Raw genomic sequence first — 24,170 nt, forward strand, 5'->3', positions numbered from 1 at the left:
TATTTTCTAACCATGATGGAGGTTAGATGTGTAGCAATAATTAACAGTATCAATGACTTTTATGTATCGTTGTTTTTTTGTGCATTGACAGAAAAACAAAAAAACTCCCTCTCAGCTTGTTCGTGGCCAAAAATGGCCACCCCCTGTTTACGTTTACAAAATGCTATAAAATTCATATATATTTTAAGAAAAATTTCCACTTTCATTGACTTGATTTTTTAGATTAGCATCAGTGCTGTTCATGAAAATCAAAATTTCATTCAAATTCAGAATTTTAACCCTTTAAATACCAGTTAGATCACATAATTTTAATGATTTACATAGGGATAAAAGCACAAAATCCCCATTTTTTTTCTAAATAATACATGCAAACTGATTTATTTCCTAACCATGATTGAGGTTAGATGCATAGCAATAATTAAAAGTATCAATGATTATATATGCATCATTATTTTTTGTGCAGTGACAGAAAAACAAAAAATCTCCCTCTCAGCTTGTTCGTGGCCAACAATGGCCACCCCCTGTTTACATTTACAAAATGCTATAAAATTAATATATATTAAAACCTTTTTCTACTTTCATTGACTTGATTTTTTTAAATTAGCATCAGTGCTGTTCATCAAGACTAAAATTTCATTCAAATTCAGAATTTTAACCCTTTAAATACCAGTTAAATCACATAATTTTAATGATTTACATCCCTATTTTTTTTTAAATAATACATGCAAATTGATTTATTTTCTAACCATGATGGAGGTTAGATGCATAGCAGTAATTAAAAGTATCAATGAGTTTTATGTATCTTTGTTTTTTTGTGCAGTGACAGAAAAACAAAAAATCTCCCTCTCAGCTTGTTCGTGGCCAACAATGGCCACCCCCTGTTTATGTTTACAAAATGCTATAAAATTCTACTTTCATTGACTTGATTTTTTAAATTCGCACCGGTCCTACTCATGAAAACCAAAATATAATTCAAATTCAGAAATTATACCCTTTGAATACCAGTCAGATTATGTATTATTACTACGCTTTTGGGGGAAAATAGCAATGAAGTTAACATATTTTAGCATATGAATGATGAAACCTAATATTTTTTTAATCATCATTGCAGATCAGTACCAGTAACAGTAACAATGATTTATTTTTACTTTATTTTATTTTTTGGGGGGGGATGAATGGCCAAAAAGAAAATCCCACATGGTGTGTTAGTGGCCAGAAAGGCCATTTAATGACCAAATAACCACTGAAATGACCACAAAAATCATCAAAATTTATATTCCAGTGTGTGTGCTTCTGTGTGCATCCTCATTAGCAGCAAGATGTGCTAACCACAGTAGAGTGGTTTTTGTAGGCACACTTTCTACACCTGGTGCAAGGGGCTGCTGTTCCAATCCTGGAGGTGTGCCTTTTGCACCTTCTTCTCATTTTGTTGGTGGGGTGTGGGTCACACTGTGGTTCAGACTACTGTATCTTGAGATCAATGGCAGAAGTGGCTGAGAATCAGGAACAAGGGTGTCTTGCAGTTGTTGAGGTCACCAGCATGTGCCCCGGCTCTTCCAGGATCACTCTTCATTTGTAGGTTGTAGAGGACTCCCCCACGTCAGTGAAGTTGTTTCCGGCGGGACAAAGGCATCGTATCCCAAGACATCCAGGAGATTGGAGAAAAGAGCCAGCAGCCATCAGTTAGTTTTCCTTCAACAACTCAAGTTGCCAACATCCTCTCTAAGTTATCCAAGCTGTATTTGTGCCTATTGTAGTGCAGGATTGCTTCTTGCTTCCAGGCGTCCTCTATTCCCCATCACTGACTGCTGGTTTCCTGTGTGTTGCTGTCAATAGAAGCACATTCCTCTGTTGCTTTGGCATGTGGGATATCGCCGTGGTAGTTTTGGTGAAGCCAAAGACAGACAACAAAATCTTCCTCTGTTGCAACTGGAGGAGCTGGGGAGGGAGCTCTGGGTTGTTTCCCCTGTGCCAGTTTTCATCTGAGGAGTTCCTCTGCCAAGGTGACCATAGTAAAGACGTTGTCCTCCTCCATCAGTTGGAGTCTGAACCCATGCCATTTTTTACTTCCTGATACTTCCAGTGTTGTCATCCAACATGCTATGTATTGCTTTATCCTGGTGTAGGCTCACATCTCCACTTCATCTATAATCCTCCAATCCTCACACCTTCGCCTCCCGTGCAGGTTTGTAAGGGTGCACAGCAGCTAAAAGATCTCCTTTGTTATAAAAATGTCAAAAGTAGATCTCAGGCTGCTAATGCAGGGAACTGCATACAGGGTGAGCCCTGGTTTGATACCAGTGGGTACTGGATTGTAGAGCAGTCTCTCTTCAGTAGTGGGACCCACATGGTTTTCCTTTCATGAGGGATCCACTTAGTCGCCGGCTCCTCTGTCTCAGAAAATGCTCCTATGTTCTTTTCCATCAGCTGCTCGGCCTCCACCTCCATGCCCCCCAACCCCAATCCTCCCCCAAAGAAGAGGATTCAGGCACTGGCTAGTACTCTTCATCAGTGGTGATGCAGTCAGCTTCTTTGGAGATTGTCCCCTCATCTTCTGGAGAGGAAGTTTCTTCATCTTGGGCAGATGTCTTTTCTTCAAGAGCAGAGGACTGCTTGCTGTCCTTGCTCTCTGACCAGATCATATAGACAGTGCTTGAAGCAGTGATGACCTTCTTGCCATATTGCCTGAATAAATGATCTGGAAGCTGTTAGGCTTACTTATAGCAGTAGCACTGTCTGCACCTGCATAAACTCCAGGACACGTTTACAAACAGTGTTGTTGTCGTTTGAGCTGCAGCTGCAGGTTTGAACTCTGCAAAATGGCCTGTGATTGGGTTTTGGGGTTTTTTAGAGTTAATATTTTGGGTATGGTATCTTTTTATGAAAAATACAAGAGTAAAAGTGCTTTTAGCATGTGCTTCGAAGCTAAGTTTGACTGGGAACCTCAAAGCTCAGTAGCCTGCATCGACAGAAATTCACTGCAGCCTATGTAATATTTGATGCGTCATTATTTATTCCAGTCTATCTTGCAAATACATGTTTGTGCTGCAATGTCATGCACAAACACAAACTATTAGATCCTTAAGATCAAACCTATGTAATAATAATAATGGATTGCATTTATATAGTGCTTTTCGAGACCCTCAAAGCGCTTTACAATTCCACTATTCATTCACTCTCACATTCACACACTGGTGGAGGCAAGCTACAGTTGTAGCCACAGCTGCCCTCGGGCAGACTGACAGAAGTGAGGCTGCCATATTGCGCCATCGGCCCCTCTAACCATCACCAGTAGGCGGTAGGTGAAGTGTCTTGCCCAAGGACACAACGACCGAGACTGTCCGAGCCGGGGCTCGAACCGGCAACCTTCCGATTACAAGACGAACTGCCAACTCTTGAGCCACGATTGCCCCAATGTCAAAATTGTTTCATTATTTTGGTGCATTGGAGTGTGGTAAGCCATCAAAGGCCGCTACTAGAAACTAGGAATATTACATGAAATTGCTTGTTTGGCCAAAAATGGGTAAATGATGTAATTTGGTAAAGAACATGAAAAACTACAATTTTCATGTGTTGAGTTTAGAATGAAAGCAATTTTACCTAAATTGCATGATATAGTACTGTCAGTAACAAGGAATCAAAAAAGGTGGTTATAAGGGGTTTCAATTGGCCAAAAATGGCCACGATAGAGCCAAGAGGAACAATTTGGTATATAGTGTATACAGTGGCTTGCAAAAGTATTCGGCCACCTTGAACTTCCCACATTTTGTCACATTACAGCCACAAACATGAATCAATTTTATTGGAATTTCACGTGAAAGACCAATACAAAGTGGTGTACACTTGAGAAGTGGAACGAAAATCATACATGATTCCAAACATTTTTTACAAATAAATAACTGCAAAGTGGGGTGTGCGTATTTATTCAGCCCCCTTTGATCTGAGTGCAGTCAGTTGCCCATAGACATTGCCTGATGAGTGCTAATGACTAATCTAATGTCAGTACAAATACAGCTGCTCTGTGACGGTGAGGTTGTCTAAGAGAATATTGGGAGCAACAACACCATGAAGTCCAAAGAACACACCAGACAGGTCAGGGATAAAGTTATTGAGAAATTTAAAGCAGGCTTAGGCTACAAAAAGATTTCCCAAGCCTTGAACATCCCACGGAGCACTGTTCAAGCGATCATTCAGAAATGGAAGGAGTATGGCACAACTGTAAACCTACCAAGACAAGGCCGTCCACCTAAATTCACAGGCCGAACAAGGAGAGCGTTGATCAGAAATGTAGCCAAGAGGCCCATGGTGACTCTGGATGAGCTGCAGAGACCTACAGCTCAGGTGGGGGAATCTGTCCATAGGACAACTATTAGTGGTGCACTGCACAAAGTTGGCCTTTATGGAAGAGTGGCAAGAAGAAAGCCATTGTTAACAGAAAACCATAAGAAGTCCCATTTGCAGTTTGCCACAAGCCATGTGGGGGACACAGCAAACATGTGGAAGAAGATGCTCTGGTCAGATGAGACCAAAATGGAACTTTTTGGCCAAAATGCAAAACGCTATGTGTGGTGGAAAACTAACACTGCACATCACTCTGAACACACCATCCCCACTGTCAAATATGGTGGTGGCAGCATCATGCTCTGGGGGTGCTTCTCTTCAGCAGGGACAGGGAAGCTGGTCAGAGTTGATGGGAAGATGGATGGAACCAAATACAGGGCAATCTTGGAAGAAAACCTCTTGGAGTCTGCAAAAGACTTGAGACTGGGGCGGAGGTTCACCTTACAGCAGGACCACGACCCTAAACATAAAGCCAGGGCAACAATGGAATGGTTTAAAACAAAACATATCCATGTGTTAGAATGGCCCAGTCAAAGTCCAGATCTAAATCCAATCGAGAATCTGTGGCAAGATCTGAAAACTGCTGTTCACAAATGCTGTCCATCTAATCTGACTGAGCTGGAGCTGTTTTGCAAAGAAGAATGGGCAAGGATTTCAGTCTCTAGATGTGCAAAGCTGGTAGAGACAGACCCTAAAAGACTGGCAGCTGTAATTGCAGCAAAAGGTGGTTCTACAAAGCATTGACTCAGGGGGCTGAATAATTATGCACACCCCACTTTTCAGTTATTTATTTGTAAAAAATGTTTGGAATCATGTATGATTTTCGTTCCACTTCTCACGTGTACACCACTTTGTATTGGTCTTTCACGTGAAATTCCAATAAAATTGATTCATGTTTGTGGCTGTAATGTGACAAAATATGGAAAAGTTCAAGGGGGCCGAATACTTTTGCAAGCCACTGTATTATTGACATTATTAAGGAGCTGATGTTGAAAATTAAAAAATCTGAAAAAAATACACACCTTTGGGAAGTTTCATTCCATTTGCATTAACAGAACGAAAATGGTTGAAAAAACAAAAGTGAAGTGGCCACAAATGACCAGGATAGAGCCCAGAGGGTTAAATACACACCTCTGTAGTAGTTTTTTTTTCCTCAGCAAGTGAGAGACTTTGGGAAATCTAGGTGTACTGTGATTAGTCAAAAGCTTGCACATCCAGAAAAGCAAATGCTTAAAAATAAAATTTATAAAATGTGAGTTGGTAAAACAAAAGCTATGCAGGGCAAACAGCTCCTAATGTTAGGCTTAAAAAATGGAACAGATAATCAGAGAAATGAGATTTGAGTATTGAGAACGTATCCCCTCAGCTTGTTACTTGTAGAGAGAAAATAAAAAGGCTGTCACAGAATTACAAGAAAATTAATTGCACACAATAGAGATCGACAGACCACGTGACTTGCGCGTTGCATTGTAGGTACGAGTGGCAGCAAAATCAAAACACTGCATCAAGCGCTAGCATTTCTAGCACTGGTAACCATTAATTCTGTGGTTTTAATCCATACTTGCATTTTATTTGCCCCAAAAACAGTTATGTACAAAACGAAGGAGAACACGGCAGGTCCGTACAAAGACAGACTTGACGAAAAGGCAAAAAAAAGAGTACAAGGAAAACATCAAAGGAGTGAAAGGGTTAGACCCATATGAGCATACAGAGTGGAATAAAGACGTTAGCGTGCTGCCCAACTTCATCACGCACATATTTATAATTATATGGTCCTAAGTGTGAGTGCATACGCTCACAAAATGTTTAGTAACTTCAGATCCCTGCAACAAGCCCAGGTCCAGTTTACTTTGGTGATTTGGACTATTCCATTTCACAGCTGTTGTTAAATTTTTTTTCTTTATCTCCTGTACAGGCCAACGCAATCTATTTGTTGTTTCAGTTTGTAGTATTACACAACATTTTCAGATCCAATAGAAATAAATAAGTGTTTCGTAATTCATTCAATTTATTGTCTTTATTTATAACTGGCATCATTGTTTCATTCTATTATAGAATCTTACAAGAAAGAGACAAAATTGTATTCCATTGTGCTTTATTAGCTGCTTCGGTTAAAAACAAATCAACATTGGGGGAAAAAAAATAACCATATCAAAACAACATACTGGAAAACAGTTATTCATCACTTGACTGCTTCAATACAACACTTGGGCACATATATGCGGGACTTTTCGTGGCTGTTTTGATATCGCTCTCTCTCTTAACCGATCAAATCTAGCTGTGGTAGCAGCTTTAAACTCGGTATGACCCAGGTTGATAGAGGGTGCCCAGTCTGGATCGCATTCCAGCATTTTGAAGGCTGGTTTTCCTACAAAACACAACAAACATTAGCCCGCAAAGGCACAGTAAACAAAGCAGCATAGCGCAACGAATTCAATTCAAATCAATATAAGACTTATTTGTAACCTACATCAACAATTATGTTATGATAAATTATGTAATAACTACAACAAAAGACTTACCTTTGTGGACATGCTTGGAGCAGACTAACATGTGAGCTGGAGTGTGCTCAAATGTTATATTTGGTCTTCAAATGGCTGCAATCCAGGCCATCCGTCGGCTCTTTGTTACTTCGGAAACATGGCTTGAACAATTTCTCTTCCATGACGGAATCCAATAAAAACCGATCTCTTTACCCGTCAGCTTCCCGTGGCTGTCATGCGACCGGCTATTGCAGTTAATAATACAACAGCTTCTTGCCATTCTTTGTGTTTCTTTTTATCGCTGTGTGACTGTTTTCTTGTGAAAGCCTGCGTGCGCTAGTACCACTTGCCACTCGTACCTACAATCCTTTGCGGTTTTGACGTCACATTTTCGATCTCTATAAGAGGTGACATTACCAGCCAACCACAGAGGCAGCTGTTACATTACCCATGAGTATTTGTGAATGCACTGGAAGGTATTTAGCTCCACAGGCCAGCCTCACAGTGAGTGCTTCCCACCAAGTGATCCCCAGAACACACACTGTGATGTTCTTCAGCACAGACTTTAATAACTTTTAGAAATCAGATGGGATGATGAGAACAATTAATTTTGTTATTCGTTTAAAATAAAATGTGCAATATCAGCTAAATTGTAGCTGATATTGCTAAAGTGAAGTTTTTCTCTTTTAACCACAGGCACAATGGAGAGGTGCCATCCACACGACCAAAGTCTGACTCCGAGCCATTACCTCTCACCAAACCGGTGTCTGCAGACTCTGTGGAGAAGTCGGATACAGGTATGTCCATACTACTACATGCATGTCAGATTGCTACAGTCATAACCCCTGGTACCAAATTATTTCAACTGTAGCCACATAAAAAAAACACAAAAAAAACTTAAAGTATATCTATTGTTTTGTTTCCTACTTTAATTATTGTCGGTTTCTGTTTCTTTTTCTTTTTCAGCTATTTTTTAATAAGTGACTTTATGTATATATATATGCCTGTATATATTGTGCTATTCTTAGTTAGTGTATTGTCTGTCTTTGTTAATGTTTGTTTGTAATGGAGCACTGTAACAAAAAAAAAAAAAAAAAAATTCCCCTAGGGATCAATAAAGTATTCTGATTCTGATTAAGAAGTCAATAAATGACTTCACCAGAAGACTTTTGCTTTGACAGTAAGTCTTTTTTGTGACTGTGGTAAATAACATTTCTGAACACAGATTTAAAATTTTTGGTCAGAAAATCACGACTAATTCATGAAGGGCACCAAAAAAGTGCCACCAAAATACCAACACCATTTATTAAACCAAAGAAAAATAATAATTTAATTTCAGTTCATTTCTGATTTGTTAGTATAGTGCAAAATTGTAACTATAGATAAGAAATTTCTCATGTATGGCATGTGTACCTAATTAGCTTAAGCTTGTTAGTCTGTATAAGACTTGAATGCTAGGAGGCCAGTCATAAATGTTTTCTGTTTTGCTTGCTTTTTCCAGGCTATATATTACCTTTCTGAGCTATTTGCCAATATATGGGCTAGTGGTGCAACGGATCAAAAATCTCACGGTTCAGATCGGATCACGGTTTTAAGTCACGGATCGGATCAATTTTCGGATCAGCAAAAAAAGAAAAAAGACAAAATTTTAACATTTACTTATTGAAGTATTTTTTGACTGTTAAAAAACATTCAACTCAAGACTCATTCCACACAATTATTAAAAAAAAATTATGGTACAATATAGGGCAGTACAGGGCTTTGTATCTACCACTCAATTCAATTCAATTTTATTTCTAAAGTGCCAAATCACAACAACAGTCGCCTCAAGGCGCTTTATATTGTAAGGTAGACCCTACAACAATACATACCGCTCATTATATCGCACTCTGCTGTGATATAATGAGCTGTCACGGTCACGTAGCTTTCCGTTGCCCTGGAGGTCCACCCATTTGTAGTAGTTAGGGCGCAACAGAAGATGCCTGGGACAGTTCAGCCACAACTTAAATTTTTTCCTGCTCATACATGCTTGGAACGATCTTGCCACTAAAGTGGACGCGAACGGGATGTCATAGCGTGGCTCGAGCACGTTCATCATAGTTTAAACCCCTTGTTTTGCACAACGGAATACGGCCTCCCGTCTGCAGCTCAACACCCCAATAGCTTTTGTAATAGCTTTAGCCCGGTCGGATTGGGCAGCAAAGGGCTGCTTAAATACCGCAAACTCCTCTGCTCCTCCACTTGGACCGCTAGCGCTGGCCATAGCTATCGCTTGACAGGCCCACCAGCTGATCTTAGCAAAGTTGGGGAGAGCTTAAACAAGTAATCCATGACTTGCTGTGAGAACAAAATAAGTTTATTTTTAAACTGGGTTGTCCTAACGTTTTAGTAAGAACTCATAAATATCTGTATATTTCATGTGTCACATGGGTTAGACATTCACTTGGCAAGGAAAAGGTTGCTGATTCACTTTCAGCCAGAGGTGCAAACGTTCTGTGGGGTTGTAGCAGGAAGGACATCCGGCGTAAAACTGCCAGATCAAACATGCACAGCTACCCACTGTGGTGACCCCCTTGTAGCAAAGCAGCAGCTGAAAGTAGCTTTGATCTAATCAGAGGCTTTTAATCTAAAAACAATTCTTCAGGTCGTTTAGTGACTGCAGCTAAGCAGATCTGGAAAAAAAAAAGAATACAACACAAACAGGTACTTAAAAAGGTTTTGCTAAATGATCTTACAAGCAGTTTTATCAGTAAAAGCCTGATATCCATTTTTAACTGCACGTGTATGTTAACGTGACATGAGGTTGTTTACATACAACACAATGAACTACAGGCCAGGAAGAATGGAGTCATTGCTGCATTTAAAGTGAACGGTGAAAAACATTGAGTACTGTGTAACAGCACTTTGCACCTACTCAGCGGTAAACTGCTGGCTTGAATTGCAGCTGAGATTGAACTTTCATGTTTCATGGCTGTGCGTGACAGACTGGCTTCTGGAGACTTGTCGACTTTTAGCACCTCAGCTGTAGCAAACAGTACCCCTGAGTGAAAGCAACTCAGGTCTGCTCTATTAAATCTATTTCAGGAGTCCTTTCTCTGAGACCTTTCAGCCTCCCTCGCGGTTCCTCTGTGCCTCTGTAGGTGACTACACTGGTCTCTTCTGCTCTTTCAAGACATGAGCAATCAAACTATGAGTCCTTTCAGTTATATCTGCTCCTCACAGTTTTTGTTCCCCTCTCTTGCTGTAATTTTAGGGTCAATATTGACTCAAGCACCCTACGTGTTTCTCCAGGGGTCAGACAGGAGGATCAAACAGGAGTTACTTCATCATCCAAAAATATGAAAGCTGCCCCTTGTGTCAGCAGATTTAAGTGTTTAAAGAAGACATTTTTTACTGTTTTTATTAGTGCTGTCAAAATTAACGCGTTAACACAAATTAATCTGCTATCACGGTCAACGCAATTACAATTTTTAACACAATTAACACATCTGGAGTGTAGAATGACTCTAAATCCCTGAAATGCTTCTGTCAACACATTTCGGGCTGTTTGTCCAAGTAGAGTTACCTTCTCACATGTGCAAATGGACAGTTGATCTGGTAGTGATGGTAGCTGAACCAATCAACTCAGTTTGGAAGATGATAAACGTATAACGGGCCCTTGTGGAGCTAAATTTAGTATTTTGGTCTAGACAACCCAAAATGTGATGTCCACATATGTGGACGCCAGGTCCTAGGAGGTTAATGTTGTTAATGAGGCAGAAAATAAACCAAAAGCCAAACTGTTTGAATGCACTGTAACTGCTCACAAAGTGAATCAAAGGAAATTATTGAAAGTGTCGGTTCGCTTGTGGATGAAATGTTGTGCTGAAAAATAATTCTATTATTTCCCTCCCCCCGCCTCTTTCTCTCTCATCTGGCCTCAACAGATCTGATGAGTTTTGATGACTTGTCGTCTACCTCGGAGAAGCTCTCTCACCTCACGACCAACCGACCAAAGATGACTGGCAGGAGGCTGCCCACGCAGTTTGGCGGAGGACAATTGGTGAGGATGTACTCAAGCGCTAACAATCCCCCGCTCCCTTTAAGTTGACACTGACCTTTTTTCTTTGGATGGTTATTATGAGGAGCCGTCTCTCTTACTCTCATCATTCTTACCATCTCATGTTAAAAGTTAGGCTGACGTCTGGTAATATAGTTTCTGCAAGTTGGTCTCTATATTTGTTCCTATGTATTATTTATGGGACAGAAGAAATCTCTTCTTTTCCCTGACAACTTTAGTATACAAGCCTTCACCTGATAGTTAAAGAGATTTCATGAAAACAAAGACAAATGGCTTTAGAACAGCAGTCCTTGTTTTTGCTCAAAGCTGGTGCCTTACAAAGCAAACTGCTGTAGATAGCAGGTGTTTTGCTTTTCCCACATTTGGACCACATTCTTGAATGCAACCAAATACTGTTATCATTAAATTGACATCAAGGTCTTTATATCAGTTTATTTTCATGTCGGGTGTACGTTTGTATCACAGGTTTGGCGTCTTTTCTTTTAAAAATGTAACTTCTTTATACCTGCAGACTCCTTACAAATCCTACCATGACGCTAGAGCTAATAGTGTAGCTGTTAACTGTCATTGACGGATGCAGTCATTTCAGGAGTCTGCAGCTTTTCCTGTTTTCCCTGTCACGAGCAGCACATTTTATCCCAACATGAATCCACTGTTTGCACCTCCACACACGCATTAGACCTCCACACAAATGTCACAGCTCCGGCTAATGTTTCCTCCAGTCATCTTTCAGATCAGACGTTTGTGTCAAAACGTCAGTCAGCTACTCATGTTGATGTAATTTTAAAAGATCAACTTGCTCAACCATTGATGATGGGCGCGTCCTTCAGAGTCTTGTCAAGTTTTTTAGTTTAGTTTAGCTTAGTTTCACAGTCAAGACAGTCAGTCAGAATTTAATCATCATTAATCTTTTCCATTACAGCCCAACAAGGAAGTGAGTGTGGAGAAAACCTTTAAGATTGATGAAGAAGATGCCAAACCAAAGCTAACGGAAACCAGAAAGGTAATTTAATTTCATGTCTGTTTAGAGGAAACCTTTAGTTTAGTAACGGGTGCCCGCTAGTGACATAACTGCCTCATGAAATCAAGCAAAGAATGAATGGTCTTAGCAGATCTGTGGGTATAAACGTGTGAAAGTGATGGCAGCTGTTGCCAGCGGCGTTGCTGATGGTAGCACAGCAGTGATGGTTTGTGTTGTGTGAATCTGGTAGGAACTAAACATTATAGCACACTGCCTGCTTATGTTAAAATCAAGTCAGCATGGTACTCCAGTCCACATTGAGGCTTCTAATGTGACATTGTGGACATTGGTCAAAAGTTGTCCGCCATATTGGATGCGATGCAACTGCTGGTTGTTAGGGAAGCAAGTCGTCGCCATCTCATTGGCAGTAGTTTGAGGTTGCTGAGTAAATCAGTTGCAGAGAAGATGCTGCACCAAAAATGAAATGAAAAGGGTTTGTCTTTTTCTTTCTTTAGCTGTTTCATTTTTTTTAAGGCAGACTGTCTCCATTCTTGGTTTGTGTCGCACTTTTCAGTTTCTCTACAGCTCAGAGAGCAGGTGGATAATGTTTGTGCACAAATCAAAGACGTCTTATCAAACCACAGCTGCAACAAGATTCTAGGGTCCAAAGCAATCATAAGGAGCTTTCTATATATTTTTTCCTAGGAACTGGTGGTGACCACTCTGTAGGCTTTGGTGACTAGCCTTTTATTCACTATGTTGTCACCATGAATGTCACACATCCAAACTAGCAGATAAGTCAACATCACCTGGTTAATGCTGACATGTCTGCAAAACCATAACACGGCTCTTTCAGCCTGGTACAAAAAGGTGTTTTTCGATGCATCCTATAAACCTTCATACCAACTGGACCTCTCAGTCATGTTTGTGGTATTTGGTTTCTTGGTTCATAGATGCTGCTTCACAATCAAGGTTGCAAACATTAGGTGATAACTTGGAACTCCACTCTGGTCTTGCTCCATTACTGATGCCAGTGTTGAATTAATAATCCGCACCTCTCACTGTGAGTAAGAGAATTGAATGTGTCAGGAATCCTCACAGCTTTGTGTACTTTGTTAGTGAAGTGATAAATGAAAACAGGCCCAGAATAAATACAGTAAAATAAATTTAATGTTTTTCATTTTTCCTGTTTGCACACAGATGTGCACCTGGCAGTAAAGAGCTGAAGTGAATGATATTCAGTCACAGTGTATTACTATGTGTTATTACTGCTTCTAGCTTCTCAGATAAGGTCTCTGACCGAGCACGAGAGTGAAAGCAATCAAGTGCACAATCGAAAGAAAGTGGAACATCATTGTTGTCGGCCCTTTTCAGTCATGTTGGCTCACTTTGACCACAGTTTGCAGTTAGATAAAAAACCTTTGGGGAAAAAAAAAAAAACGAGTAGAAGCTGTTTGTGATTGGACCGTGGATCGGCTTGTCGTCACCAATACCCGTCCAGCTTTTGTGGCTCAGTATCTGACCAATACCCAATGCAAGCCTCACATCAGCACATCTGGAGTACACAGCTACATACATATTCTTTTAAGTGTAACAGTAAAAACAATGTCTTGATTGTAAGGTCAGAATAAACCACCAGAGTGGAAGTTGTCACACCCGTGTCAAACAAGCTGTTGCGCAGCCCCTGTTACTCCTTTTTTCTCACCATCACACATTTACAGTTCACATACTCCGATTATTTCCTGACACATTACCTACAGTCTTTGTTCATCTTGAGGCTTCCATCTGATTGGTTCCTTTCAAGTCCTCTGCTTTCAGATTTGTCTAATTAAAAGCTAAAGTTATCCCCAAGTTGGCTTTTTAGGGAAAGTTTGGCATGTCACACAATCCTGTTAGCATTACATCACTTTTTCTGAAAACGCTCAACTTTCTGTGGAAATGATGCCACCGTCTCCCCAAAAACAAACACTCACTGAATTCAAGGAGCTACAAATGCAGCACTTTATGTTATTTTGCTTTAATTCAGTGTTGTTTACCTACATGAAGACACGGTTGTGCGATGGGGTGATAAAGACTGAATATCCCCCTTCACTGGAAAACAGGCTCATAATCACATTGTGTAAATCAGCCCCGTGTTTTTCTTCCTACACTGTAGCATTGGATTTAAATTCCTCATCTGCTCTGCTGTCACAGTGGATTTAATTTGAGAACCTCACCATTAAACTTGCATCACAGATACTTTTCCCTGAGGGTGCAGGTATTATAATGACAAGATAAAAACATCCAATTAAATTTAGTTTTAGATTGGAGGTCAAAACAGACACACAAAAAAGAATTATTGCAGAAAATTCTCGTCTTACATTTTTCTCCTCTCATGTCTTAATAGCCTTCCACAAACACCTTATCCCAGTCGCCGTCATTCCACAAGCCTGACTTCGGAGCCTCTCTGGGCAGCAAGGCGAAGGTGGAGCATGAGGAGTCGAGCTCCCAGCTGGAGGAGCTGAGGAGCCAGATGAAGGAGCTGCAGCTCACAGTGGAGCTGCTCAAGTCCCAGCAAATGTAAGGACACATGAGCCTGATAAGGTTTGAGGGCAGGACAGGAATGGAAAGCTAAAATTGTTCTTCAAGGTTCTGACCTTATAAAATAATAAAACATTATTATTATAAATAAAACATTATCAAATTATTACGCTACTGCCAAACCCAATACCACTGAAATGGTAATGCGTACTCCTGTCTCTCTGAATTAGCAATAGCTACCGTTTCTGTCGAGCTGATTTATCGCCTCAAGCATTTTCCAACCATCATTCCCTTTAAAACCATCCTGGCTTGTTATAATAAGTATTATAATATGTGTCTTTTGGATTCTGACCACATTAACTCAAAGTTCATTTGAGGCACTGAAACTGGTTCTGAGGTGTGTTTAAAGGAAGAAAGTGTTTAGATATTTATGATATTTGCTGCAAAGGTAGCCACATGCTAAGGTTGCACATCTCTGTTCGTTTATTTCCAGGAAAGAGATCGCTGAGCTTCGAGGAGAGCTGGATGACGAAAGGCAAAAGCGTGTGTCCCTCCAGGTAGTATGGCTCGCAACTGAAACACACGCTGAGCTGTCCACATTCATTAGACCCATTAGTTTAGACAAATATTGATGCTTTTTGTGCACACATGAACAGCATCCAGCTCCGTTCACTAGTGACTTTCTACTGACTCAGTAATAGAAGTTCTATGTGATCACAGCCAGTGTTGGGCAAGTTACTTTGAAAAAGTAATTCAATTATAGTTACTAGTTACTTCTTCAAAAAAGTAACTGAGTTAGTAACTGAGTTACAATATTCTAAAAGTAATTAATTACTTGAAAAGTAACTATTGCGTTACTTTAGAAAAAACAAACAAAAAAAAAAACGTTTAACCCTCTGGGGTCCAGGGTATAATTGGCCATTTTTAACTACTTTTGATTTTCCCTCCACATTTTACCTTTAAAAACTATCTACTTTGCTTTGTTTGGTATCATCCTTTTCAGCACAACCTCACGTGTCTGAATTTACAGTTATGTTTTCATGTTGACATACTGTATTAACACAATTGATCTAAAATCAGACAAAAACCATAAAATCAGAGTAGAAAAAGTTATATATTTTACTGTAACAACCACAAACATGTTTATTGAATCATATTTCGTAACTTTAAATGCAAATATAAATTGTCAATTTTAAAATCCTATGCACAAGTTTTGCAAACAACAAAGTTATTTGCATCCATTTACCTTTTACCTTGATTTTTTTTAACTAACCATTTCAAACTATTTACAGAACAATCAGCTGTTCTGCGTTCAATAAGATGCCACACAAATTATTTGTGCCACTCCAAATATTTCTGTCCACTATAAAGGAGAACATCACAGCCTGATACCTGCAGGTCTGACAGCAGCAGGTGTATCACTCCTGTTTCTACCTGGAGACAGCAGTCGCCTCATTGTTCTGACACACAACACTACACACTAACTACACAAGACAACACATGAACTACACACTCCAAACACGCTAAACGTCACAAACCTCTCACATCTCAAAACTCTCTCTCTCTCTTTTTCTGCTCTCTCTCTCTCTCTCCGTCACTCCTAAAACTTCCCCTGTGCTTTGTGTTTTTGTTTTTTTTGCTCAATAGCAGAGAGTGCTTGCTAGCGCTAACGTGGCAAAACTATTAAGAAAAAACGCCGCGTATATCTTGTTTATCATGACTCTGGTTTTACGTGGCCTATCAACACAATTTAAAAACTGGTATATATCACCTTCTTGCTTTGTCTTTAAATGGTCATGTGATTGGCTTACCACGACTACTTTATTCTTCCTCAGTCAAACAGCAGCACTCATGCGATTGTTTTGCCCCCTTAGCTCCAGGTGTTGTGCTAGACAGTGATCGTGATTACCATCCGCGGGAGCGCGCAGCTGCTTAAAGCTGTAGCGTCCAGATTACTTACGTAGTCAGCTACTTCCGTGCAGCTGATATAAGATGCGGTAAGCTGAACACAGCTTCAACCGTCTGTTTGTTGAAAAATAGTAACGGACCGCGTTTCCTTGTTAGTAACTGTAACGGCGTTGTAACGATAGGAATAGTAATTAGTTAGATTACTCGTTACTGAAAAAAGTAACGCCGTTAGTAACGCCATTACTTGTAACGCCGTTATTCCCATCACTGATCACAGCTGGGACCGTCTAAATGTAACTGATTACATCCACTAAATAATGAGTGAACACATGAATGCATGCAATAATTAGTCATTGTTCATTAATGTCAAGTCCTGCTGACGGCAAAACACCAAAGCACTCCAGTCCGTGCTGTCTTCATTAAACTCTCCTAATCTGCTGACATCAGTACCAATTGAATATTTTTGCTTAAAGCACATAATGCTCTTTTTGCACTTTCAGCCCTGAGGCAGTGTTTCATTTCGCAGTCTATGCGTTGGCATGTGTTGAGTGTCCTTGGTTTATTACCAGCAGCAGATTATTTCCTCTTCCTTCCTGGTTAACACTCACACGTTAATGAAAATCAAAATAATAAAAAAAAAACCACTGGCTGCATTTACGAGTTTTGAAGATTTCATCCCCGCAGCATCATGCGCACATGAAGCCTTCTGTTTTTTCCCTTTACACATGTAAAGAAATGTAACTGTTTAATAACACATTAAGCCCTTAAGGGACACACTACACCAACTATACACATAACAATTACTGTCTGTCCTGAGTTGTCCCATCAGAGTGTTGTGTAATGTGTTTGCTAACTCTAAGCTCAGATTATTCAGAGTTGTGTTTATGATTCTTCTCGGCTCCAGTTTGAGCTTCAGATAATGTAAGTAAAAGAGTTTGGGATGGATCAGCATTATTTGGTCCTTTTTTTCAGTGCTAATGACAAAAAGCACCTACAATGGACAATGTTTATCGTTAAAACAGGTCGGTTATTCAGCGAACATGTTTAAGTTGCATCGTAGGAACTGTGGGATCCAGGGTTTTGGAGGTGAAAAGAGAACTGTAGTATAACATCTGTGGTGTTTAATCCCACACATTGTGCTTTCATGTCAGTACAGGAGGATGGTGCAAATAGATGATGGGGAGCAACAATGGTCAGAGCTCATTGCTATAAGTTTAAGGAATTCTGGGTTTTTCCCCGATCCTGTCAGGAATTCTGTCTTAAACAGACATCGTGCTCTCTGAGCACGATGTCTGTGAGAGAGACATTAGAGAGGGTTTTTCTGTTAGCTGGTTTCATTATAAATTTCAGGCTGATGTTTCACCAGGTGAGCAGCTACCTGATGGATCCTTTTTTTTTTTTTCTTAAAAAACAAGTTCTGTGCAGAAGGTCAAGAATGAATGTTTAAATCATTCACTTAAAATCAAAGAAAGAAAAACTGATGACCGAGGATAAGCCTCTAGGCTAACTACACTCCCTGACTGTTGTGAACACATTCAGCGTCCGTGTGCTGCTCATGTTAAACTGAGAGATTGAAGGTTGGTCCACTCTGCCCGGCCGACCTTTCTGTCTTCAACAGGGCACCAATATAAATTGCATCACAGGAGGAGGGGGCCCCCGCAGAGAGCCCCACGCAGGCTCAGACTTGCATACAGAGAAACATAACTGCAGATTAGTTTACGCTCCCCTGCAGTTAACTTCAGCTTCCACCTCAGCTTCCTCATCCTTGTCAAAGACGTTGGCCGTGCGGCTCAGGTTGTCCTCCGGCTTGTGCTTTCATTGTCATTCAATTCTCCTAATCCCCACCAGTGGAAAAGCCCCACAGCAGGATGCCACTGTACCTCATAGCAGGGATAATGACAATGACTGATTCACGAGCTCAATCTACTCTGGCAAATCGAATATGGCTGCAGCGCCTTTTCAGTGTGATACGGGGCGGAACATTATGACCAATCACTTAATTTGAAGTTATTTTGAATACCTGCACTCTGCGTGACCTCAGGAGGTCTCTGGCATCGGCTCATTCGCGGCATGTCATGTAAAGTCCTGCAGAGCATGAGCCATAAAATGGGAGAAATCATTGTGAAAGTTACAAATCTGTTCTAACAGTAAGGAGTGTTCCCGGTGAACGGCTGTGGAATTGAACCAATTTGAAATCAGATGACCCTTCATATAAATCTCTGTGTTTTATAATTTACACTTTCTTTTGAGGATTTTTTTACTGCCTCTTTCTCCAACAGTACAAACATGGTGCTACATTTGTAGCCTTGGTAACATGTTTTTGGCCTCGTTGGAGAGCTGTGCACAGTGTTGTTCCATAGTTCCTCTCTCTGCATAGCCAAACAGCTACTTCAGTGGACACAGTGTAGCTCCATGCATCCCCACCCTACACACCAACTGTAAGAAGTTTATTTTTTCTTCACAGATGGAGATCGAGAAGCTAAAGCGAACCATCCACTCGACGTGAAACTCCTTGATCTAATCAACGGCAGTCCTCGGGGTCAGCTGCTGGCCTGCCCGTCGATCAACAGGAGAGCAGGAGGGCAGCGACGTATGGATGGTCAAATGGAGGGAGAGAGGGTGGAGAAATGCACCCACCTCAAGCACAATCCTTGTTCAGTGATCTACAAAAACAAACAAACTCACTCTTCATATTTGTAAGATTTACATTTTGCACATAAGATTTTTTTCAAGCTAGGTGTAAGTTACAGATGTATATGTTCCTCTCTCTCTTTTCTTTCTTTTTTTTTTTAAATTTTGCCAATACAAAAAGAAAAAAAAAACTGAGGCCTTACTTCAAACTACTGCGCTGGACTCACAACTCTGCTGCTCTGGCTCTTTCCCAATCACTCCGGCGTTCCTTGAACTCCTCAGGGATGCTCTCAGTACTACTGACTTTGTGTAAAGCAGAGGGTGCTCGTTTTCCTCGCCTAATTTCTTTTTGTTTTTTTATAATGCACAAAAATTGATTTTAAACAGATTTGATTATTTGAGTTTTCATCTTCAGCTTAAAATGCATTTTTCTTTCTTGCACGGCGCCTGTCAGCACAGCACCACCACATGGCTGCAGCGCGCCAGAGCAAGCTCTCGCTTTTCTTTTTTTGTTGTCTTTTGATGTTTTCTAGCATTCCTACCCAGAATAACACTACTGTGCCTGTTTCAGAAAAAAACAAACAAAAAAACAATCTATTAAATGTTTGTAATGGGATCTGGAATATTTGCAGCATGATATTGTATATCTATATTTTTAAATCTACTGACACGCCTAGTCAAATATTATATAGAGGGCCTCTTCTATGCTGGCTCTTCTATTTTTGTGAGACTGTTTTCAGCTGTTGGGAATGTTCTCAGAAACTTAGCCAGAGTCATAAAATGCAAGAGAGGAGCGAGGAAGGAGGGACTACAGTCTTCTGAAAAGGCAGCCTCATTACGTCATCTCTGCTACTCGCTTGTCTGTTCATAGCTCTCTCCCATCCCTGTCATTTCTACCTCCGCCTTCCTTACTCTCATCCATCTTTGTTTCCTGCTAAATCGTCTGGTGTCTTTTTGCTCAGCCGACTACCCCCTCCCTCTTATGTTTAATCTACAACTCCACATTCCAGACACATGGGTTAAACTAACTGGAAGAACATGATGAAGCGGCGAAATTCACTCACATCCTCTTCCCCCCCCCCTTTTTAATCGTCTGATGATAAAACACCGCTGAAGAATGAGATTATCCTGGTGGAAACTGGTGCGATATGTGTCAGCTAGTGTCTTTTTAGCCATGTTAGCATGGATGATGGGTATAAATGTCATGCAGCTTAATGTTTCAGCAGACTTAAAGTTACATGCATTGATTCCACCAGATTTGCACTACCATGATTTGAACTAGTAGTTGGTTTGTCATGTTTGTCAGTGTATAGTTACAGCACAATGCGCTGCCACATCCTAGGCTAAATTTTGTGTTTCCACATTTCCACTTCAAATGCCTGCACAACTTGCCACAGCCATGTTTATCATGCACCAATCAGCCATAACATTAAAACCATTTTCCCAATATTGTGTCACTTCTGCCTGTGCCACCAAAGTGACACAGAAGAGCTCAGGAGGAGCTCCGGGGAAGACCTGTGGCATCTTGGAGTTGGCGGTGTTCAACGGGTTTCAGATTGGAGAAGTACTTTGAGCACCTCTCATGTGTTTGGTCTATTACAGTAATGATGCCAGAAATCCAACATTTCTTCATAACATGATGGTCAGTGTCGTTCACTTCACCCAGTAGTGGTTTCAATGCAGTGGCTGATTGCTGTATGAGGCATCAAATGAATCAGTCAATTAACTGACTGATGATTAAATTAAGCTTTATAAAGTGAGCAGGGCTGACCACTAAGAGTCTACAATCTGAAAAATTACACATTAGGGGCTTTAAGATGGAGTTAAATAAAGATTAGAAGTTACTGCTTTTTACTGGACATTGAGCAAACAACTGTCGTTAAATCTCAGGCAGTTTCTATAGCTGGAAGTACTGCTACAGTTAAGAAAGGTAACTGGATTTTTCTCACTTGTCATGATGTTTAGGGGTACAGAGATGTAGAGCATGGTGTCACTAACGCAGAAGGCCAAACTGAGTTCTAACTGGAAGCTGAATATATTTGTTCATAGGAGTATATTTCTGCCATAATTTGGGTCCACTTGTCCCTGCAGGGATCATTATAACAAAACATTTTTGTGGAGTTGGGAGGTGCACCATCCATAGTTTCCATCATTCACTGTATGTTTGAGTACACAAATCATCTGAAACCTTTGCACACTGTGTGAAATGGAAATTAAAAACAAAATGCAGAAGAGCGCAAAAACAGCATCAAATGTTGAAACTGAGAACCTTTTTTAAAAGTACTTTATGTCCATGAGTACTTCTTGTAGTTTTGCCTCTGTACACTATCACAGTGGATTTTAAATCAAACAATAAAGTTTTTTTTAACAAGAGTTTTGGATTAATTGGAATTTCTATGAAGTAAAATTTACATATACAGCTACTAGCCACACCAGCTCCCATACACTGTGCACTGATCAAAGAAGAAGAGGTAATGCAACCTAGTAACAAACATGGCCCTTTCTCAGCTTATTTAAAATTCATTGCTGGTATCAAATTTAAAAGGAGCTTGTAATTTAAAAAAACAAAAAAAAAAACAGATTTCTCAGTTTAAGCATTTCATATTGTTTGAACAGTTTGCAGCTGATTGCAAATTGGCTGGGATAAATATTGGCACCTTCAAAGATGGATGCAATGGTTCTCAGCTGGAAAAGGTGGGGGATGTCCAGCTCCAGTTTGGGAATGAGTGTGCCTCTGTAACGTATTCATGAATGGAGATTAATAAGTTAGAGTTAGGATGAGGAGCTCAATCATTTGAGAGGGCGCACTGCTCCAAGTAGAAAGGAGGCAGTCTGGCTGATGTCTGTCTTCATACTGCTTACGCTCTAGCTCCATTCTGTAGCCCTGACTCTCACAATGTTCAACAGCTTATCTGAGAAACAGAGAGCAGCACAGTACCAAGTGCATCCACCTCTGGCTTCACTGCAAGTTACAGGGATGTTTAAATTCTGACACTCATAAGTTTTGTTTCCAGGTTAGATGTTCTACATTGTGCTACCACAAGGACAAAAACCTGTTACTGTTGTTTGTATCTTTGTCTTAATGTTGTTGTACATATCTCACAAATGTCTTAAAAAAAAAAGCATCTCTTTGTACTTTGAAGTCTTTGCCGGGCCTGATTCTGTGTGCAAATGCTCGACTGTAACTGTCCATGATTGTGTTGGAGAAAAATCTAAGCCCCACAGTGGCCACTTTGATGCTTTGTGATCTGACCTCAGTGGTCATGCACTCACACAATACATGGATGCCTGGCTTTGAACAAGCGTGGCTCTTAATGCAGTGTGGCCAGGCAATAGGCTAATGTGGGAAACAAGAGAGGGGACGTTTTAGGTGATGGCTCTTTACGGAGTATCTGTAATATGACTTTTGCATATTTTACATTCCAGATTTTGACACCAAGAAAATAAGAAATCTGTGCACATTTATAACATATTTTCAAGTGATTTTGTTTACAAGAGCTGTATCCTTGCATGAGCTGAGATTCTTTGCAAAAATGAATAAACATCATCTTTATTTACTGTCACAGATGCTTCCCTTTTCTTTTTTTGTCTCTGCTTTTGAAATTGTATTTCACTTAAAAGTTTGCATGGACCCACAACAATCCTGAGACCTTTTCATGCTTGAGTTCTTTAAAACATTCGGGGAAATATTGAGTGGAAAATATTGACTGCTCACTGAGAGAGAGTCGGTGAGTTTTCTGAGGAAATGCAGCTCCCAGTGAACTTATCCTCAGCTGACAGATTCTGTCTATAATAGTACGTCTGCTCTTGAGTATGTGCGTTTAAATATGCAAGTGTGCACCTGGTGGGTTTAAATAATAGGATATTGTAGACACAAGTGTGGAGTTTGGAGATACAGGATAAAAATTTAAATTTCTAATGTTGCCTCAAGACATAGACACGAACTTGTGCCAGAGTTCAGAGTCGATGTTAGTTTACGGCTGCTGTCCTTTTGCTGTTGTGAAAATCTAGAAATCCAGGTGCACACGACCTGACTGTCTTTAATTCATTAAGGCCAGCTTGATTCAGAAAAGTACCGGAAGCTCAAACATTTCCATTACATTTCTTATTTTTGTTCATCCATCCAATTGACACCAGTATATCACATTTATCACACAATCATCAGACCAAAAAACAAAAAGGTTTAATTCAGGCCTGATTTGGTTTGTATTCTTCACACTTCTCCTATATCAGGGCTTATTTGGCCGTATTATCTGAGTGGTGATATCTATCATACAGGAGAACACTGCAGTGGCTTCCTGCACCTTAATGACGGATATACATACAAGTGACAAGGTTGCAGTGGTGAGCAAAGCAACCATTATGGCTGGTATACTGGCACCTTTAGTCCATCGCACCTTGCTGCAGTGTTGTCCTAGAGGTGGCTAGTGGCTGGAACTTGGAGTATGAGCGCTCAGTCAGCATTCCTTGCTGGGTGGTAGAGCAGGTCACCTACTAATCAGAAGGTTGGTGGTTCAATCCCAGTCTGCATACAAAATATCTTTGGGCAAGATAATAACCCGAAGTTGCTCTCCAATACATCTATTGGAGTATTAATGTGTGTGAATATTAAATAGAAAGCACTTAGAGCATAGATGAAAGTGGTTATGCAAATGGGAAAATGAGGCAAGTTATGTAAAGCGCTATATAAAAACCAGTCCATTCACCGCTGAAGCAACAATTCTGATGTGAGATTTTCCTCCCCAACCTGGTGTTTAGTGGAGCAAAGCGATTTTACTTCATCCACCCTTGCTAATGGAATACATCGACAACAGCTTGCATGCACCCACGTTTCCCTTTTTGCACTGTCACCACTGTGTGTGCCATTAGAGGCACCTGGAATGGGCCTCTCCACTGTTTGGATCTCCCAATGCTTCGTCGGCAGGTCGCTAACCACCAGGCAGTCTCCTGGTTTGAAGTCGTGCAGTGCGTGGTCAGCTGGAGCAGCGTATGCATCCTTCACTTGAACCTTTTGAAAGTGCCCAAAACAGTCAGACTCAATAAGCATTTGCATCAAAGCCTCAGCCAAGTTGTGATAAGAAATTTTATAAAACTCAAACTCAGAATCACTCAGTTTTATTTTTTCTCAAAATAACTTTTTTATATCTATTTTTTGAAAGCAAGGAGTTGGAAATAACCCACCCTTTGTCAACAAGAAAGGTGATTTTCTGGCCACGCACTGTCAGGTCACATTCAACCATTTTCCAAATGGCATCAGCATGATACG

General features: G+C 40.4%; 1 protein-coding gene across 2 annotated transcripts in view; it reads left to right on the forward strand.

Annotated features, from left to right (window-relative positions):
• cd2ap (CD2-associated protein) overlaps positions 1-22,456 on the forward strand; it is an 81,811-nt gene extending 59,355 nt beyond the window's left edge. For both annotated transcript variants that reach the window (XM_063495110.1, XM_063495112.1), the window contains 6 exons: positions 7,521-7,621; positions 10,751-10,866; positions 11,807-11,887; positions 14,232-14,404; positions 14,859-14,922; positions 18,738-22,456. In XM_063495110.1, coding sequence (XP_063351180.1) covers positions 7,521-7,621; positions 10,751-10,866; positions 11,807-11,887; positions 14,232-14,404; positions 14,859-14,922; positions 18,738-18,779 — 577 coding nt within the window. In that variant the 3' untranslated portion in view covers positions 18,780-22,456. The remainder of the gene's footprint in view (positions 1-7,520; positions 7,622-10,750; positions 10,867-11,806; positions 11,888-14,231; positions 14,405-14,858; positions 14,923-18,737) is intronic.
• Positions 22,457-24,170: the final 1,714 nt, after the last annotated feature.

This window comes from Pelmatolapia mariae, linkage group LG15, assembly GCF_036321145.2.
Source record: "Pelmatolapia mariae isolate MD_Pm_ZW linkage group LG15, Pm_UMD_F_2, whole genome shotgun sequence".
NCBI lineage: Eukaryota > Metazoa > Chordata > Actinopteri > Cichliformes > Cichlidae > Pelmatolapia > Pelmatolapia mariae.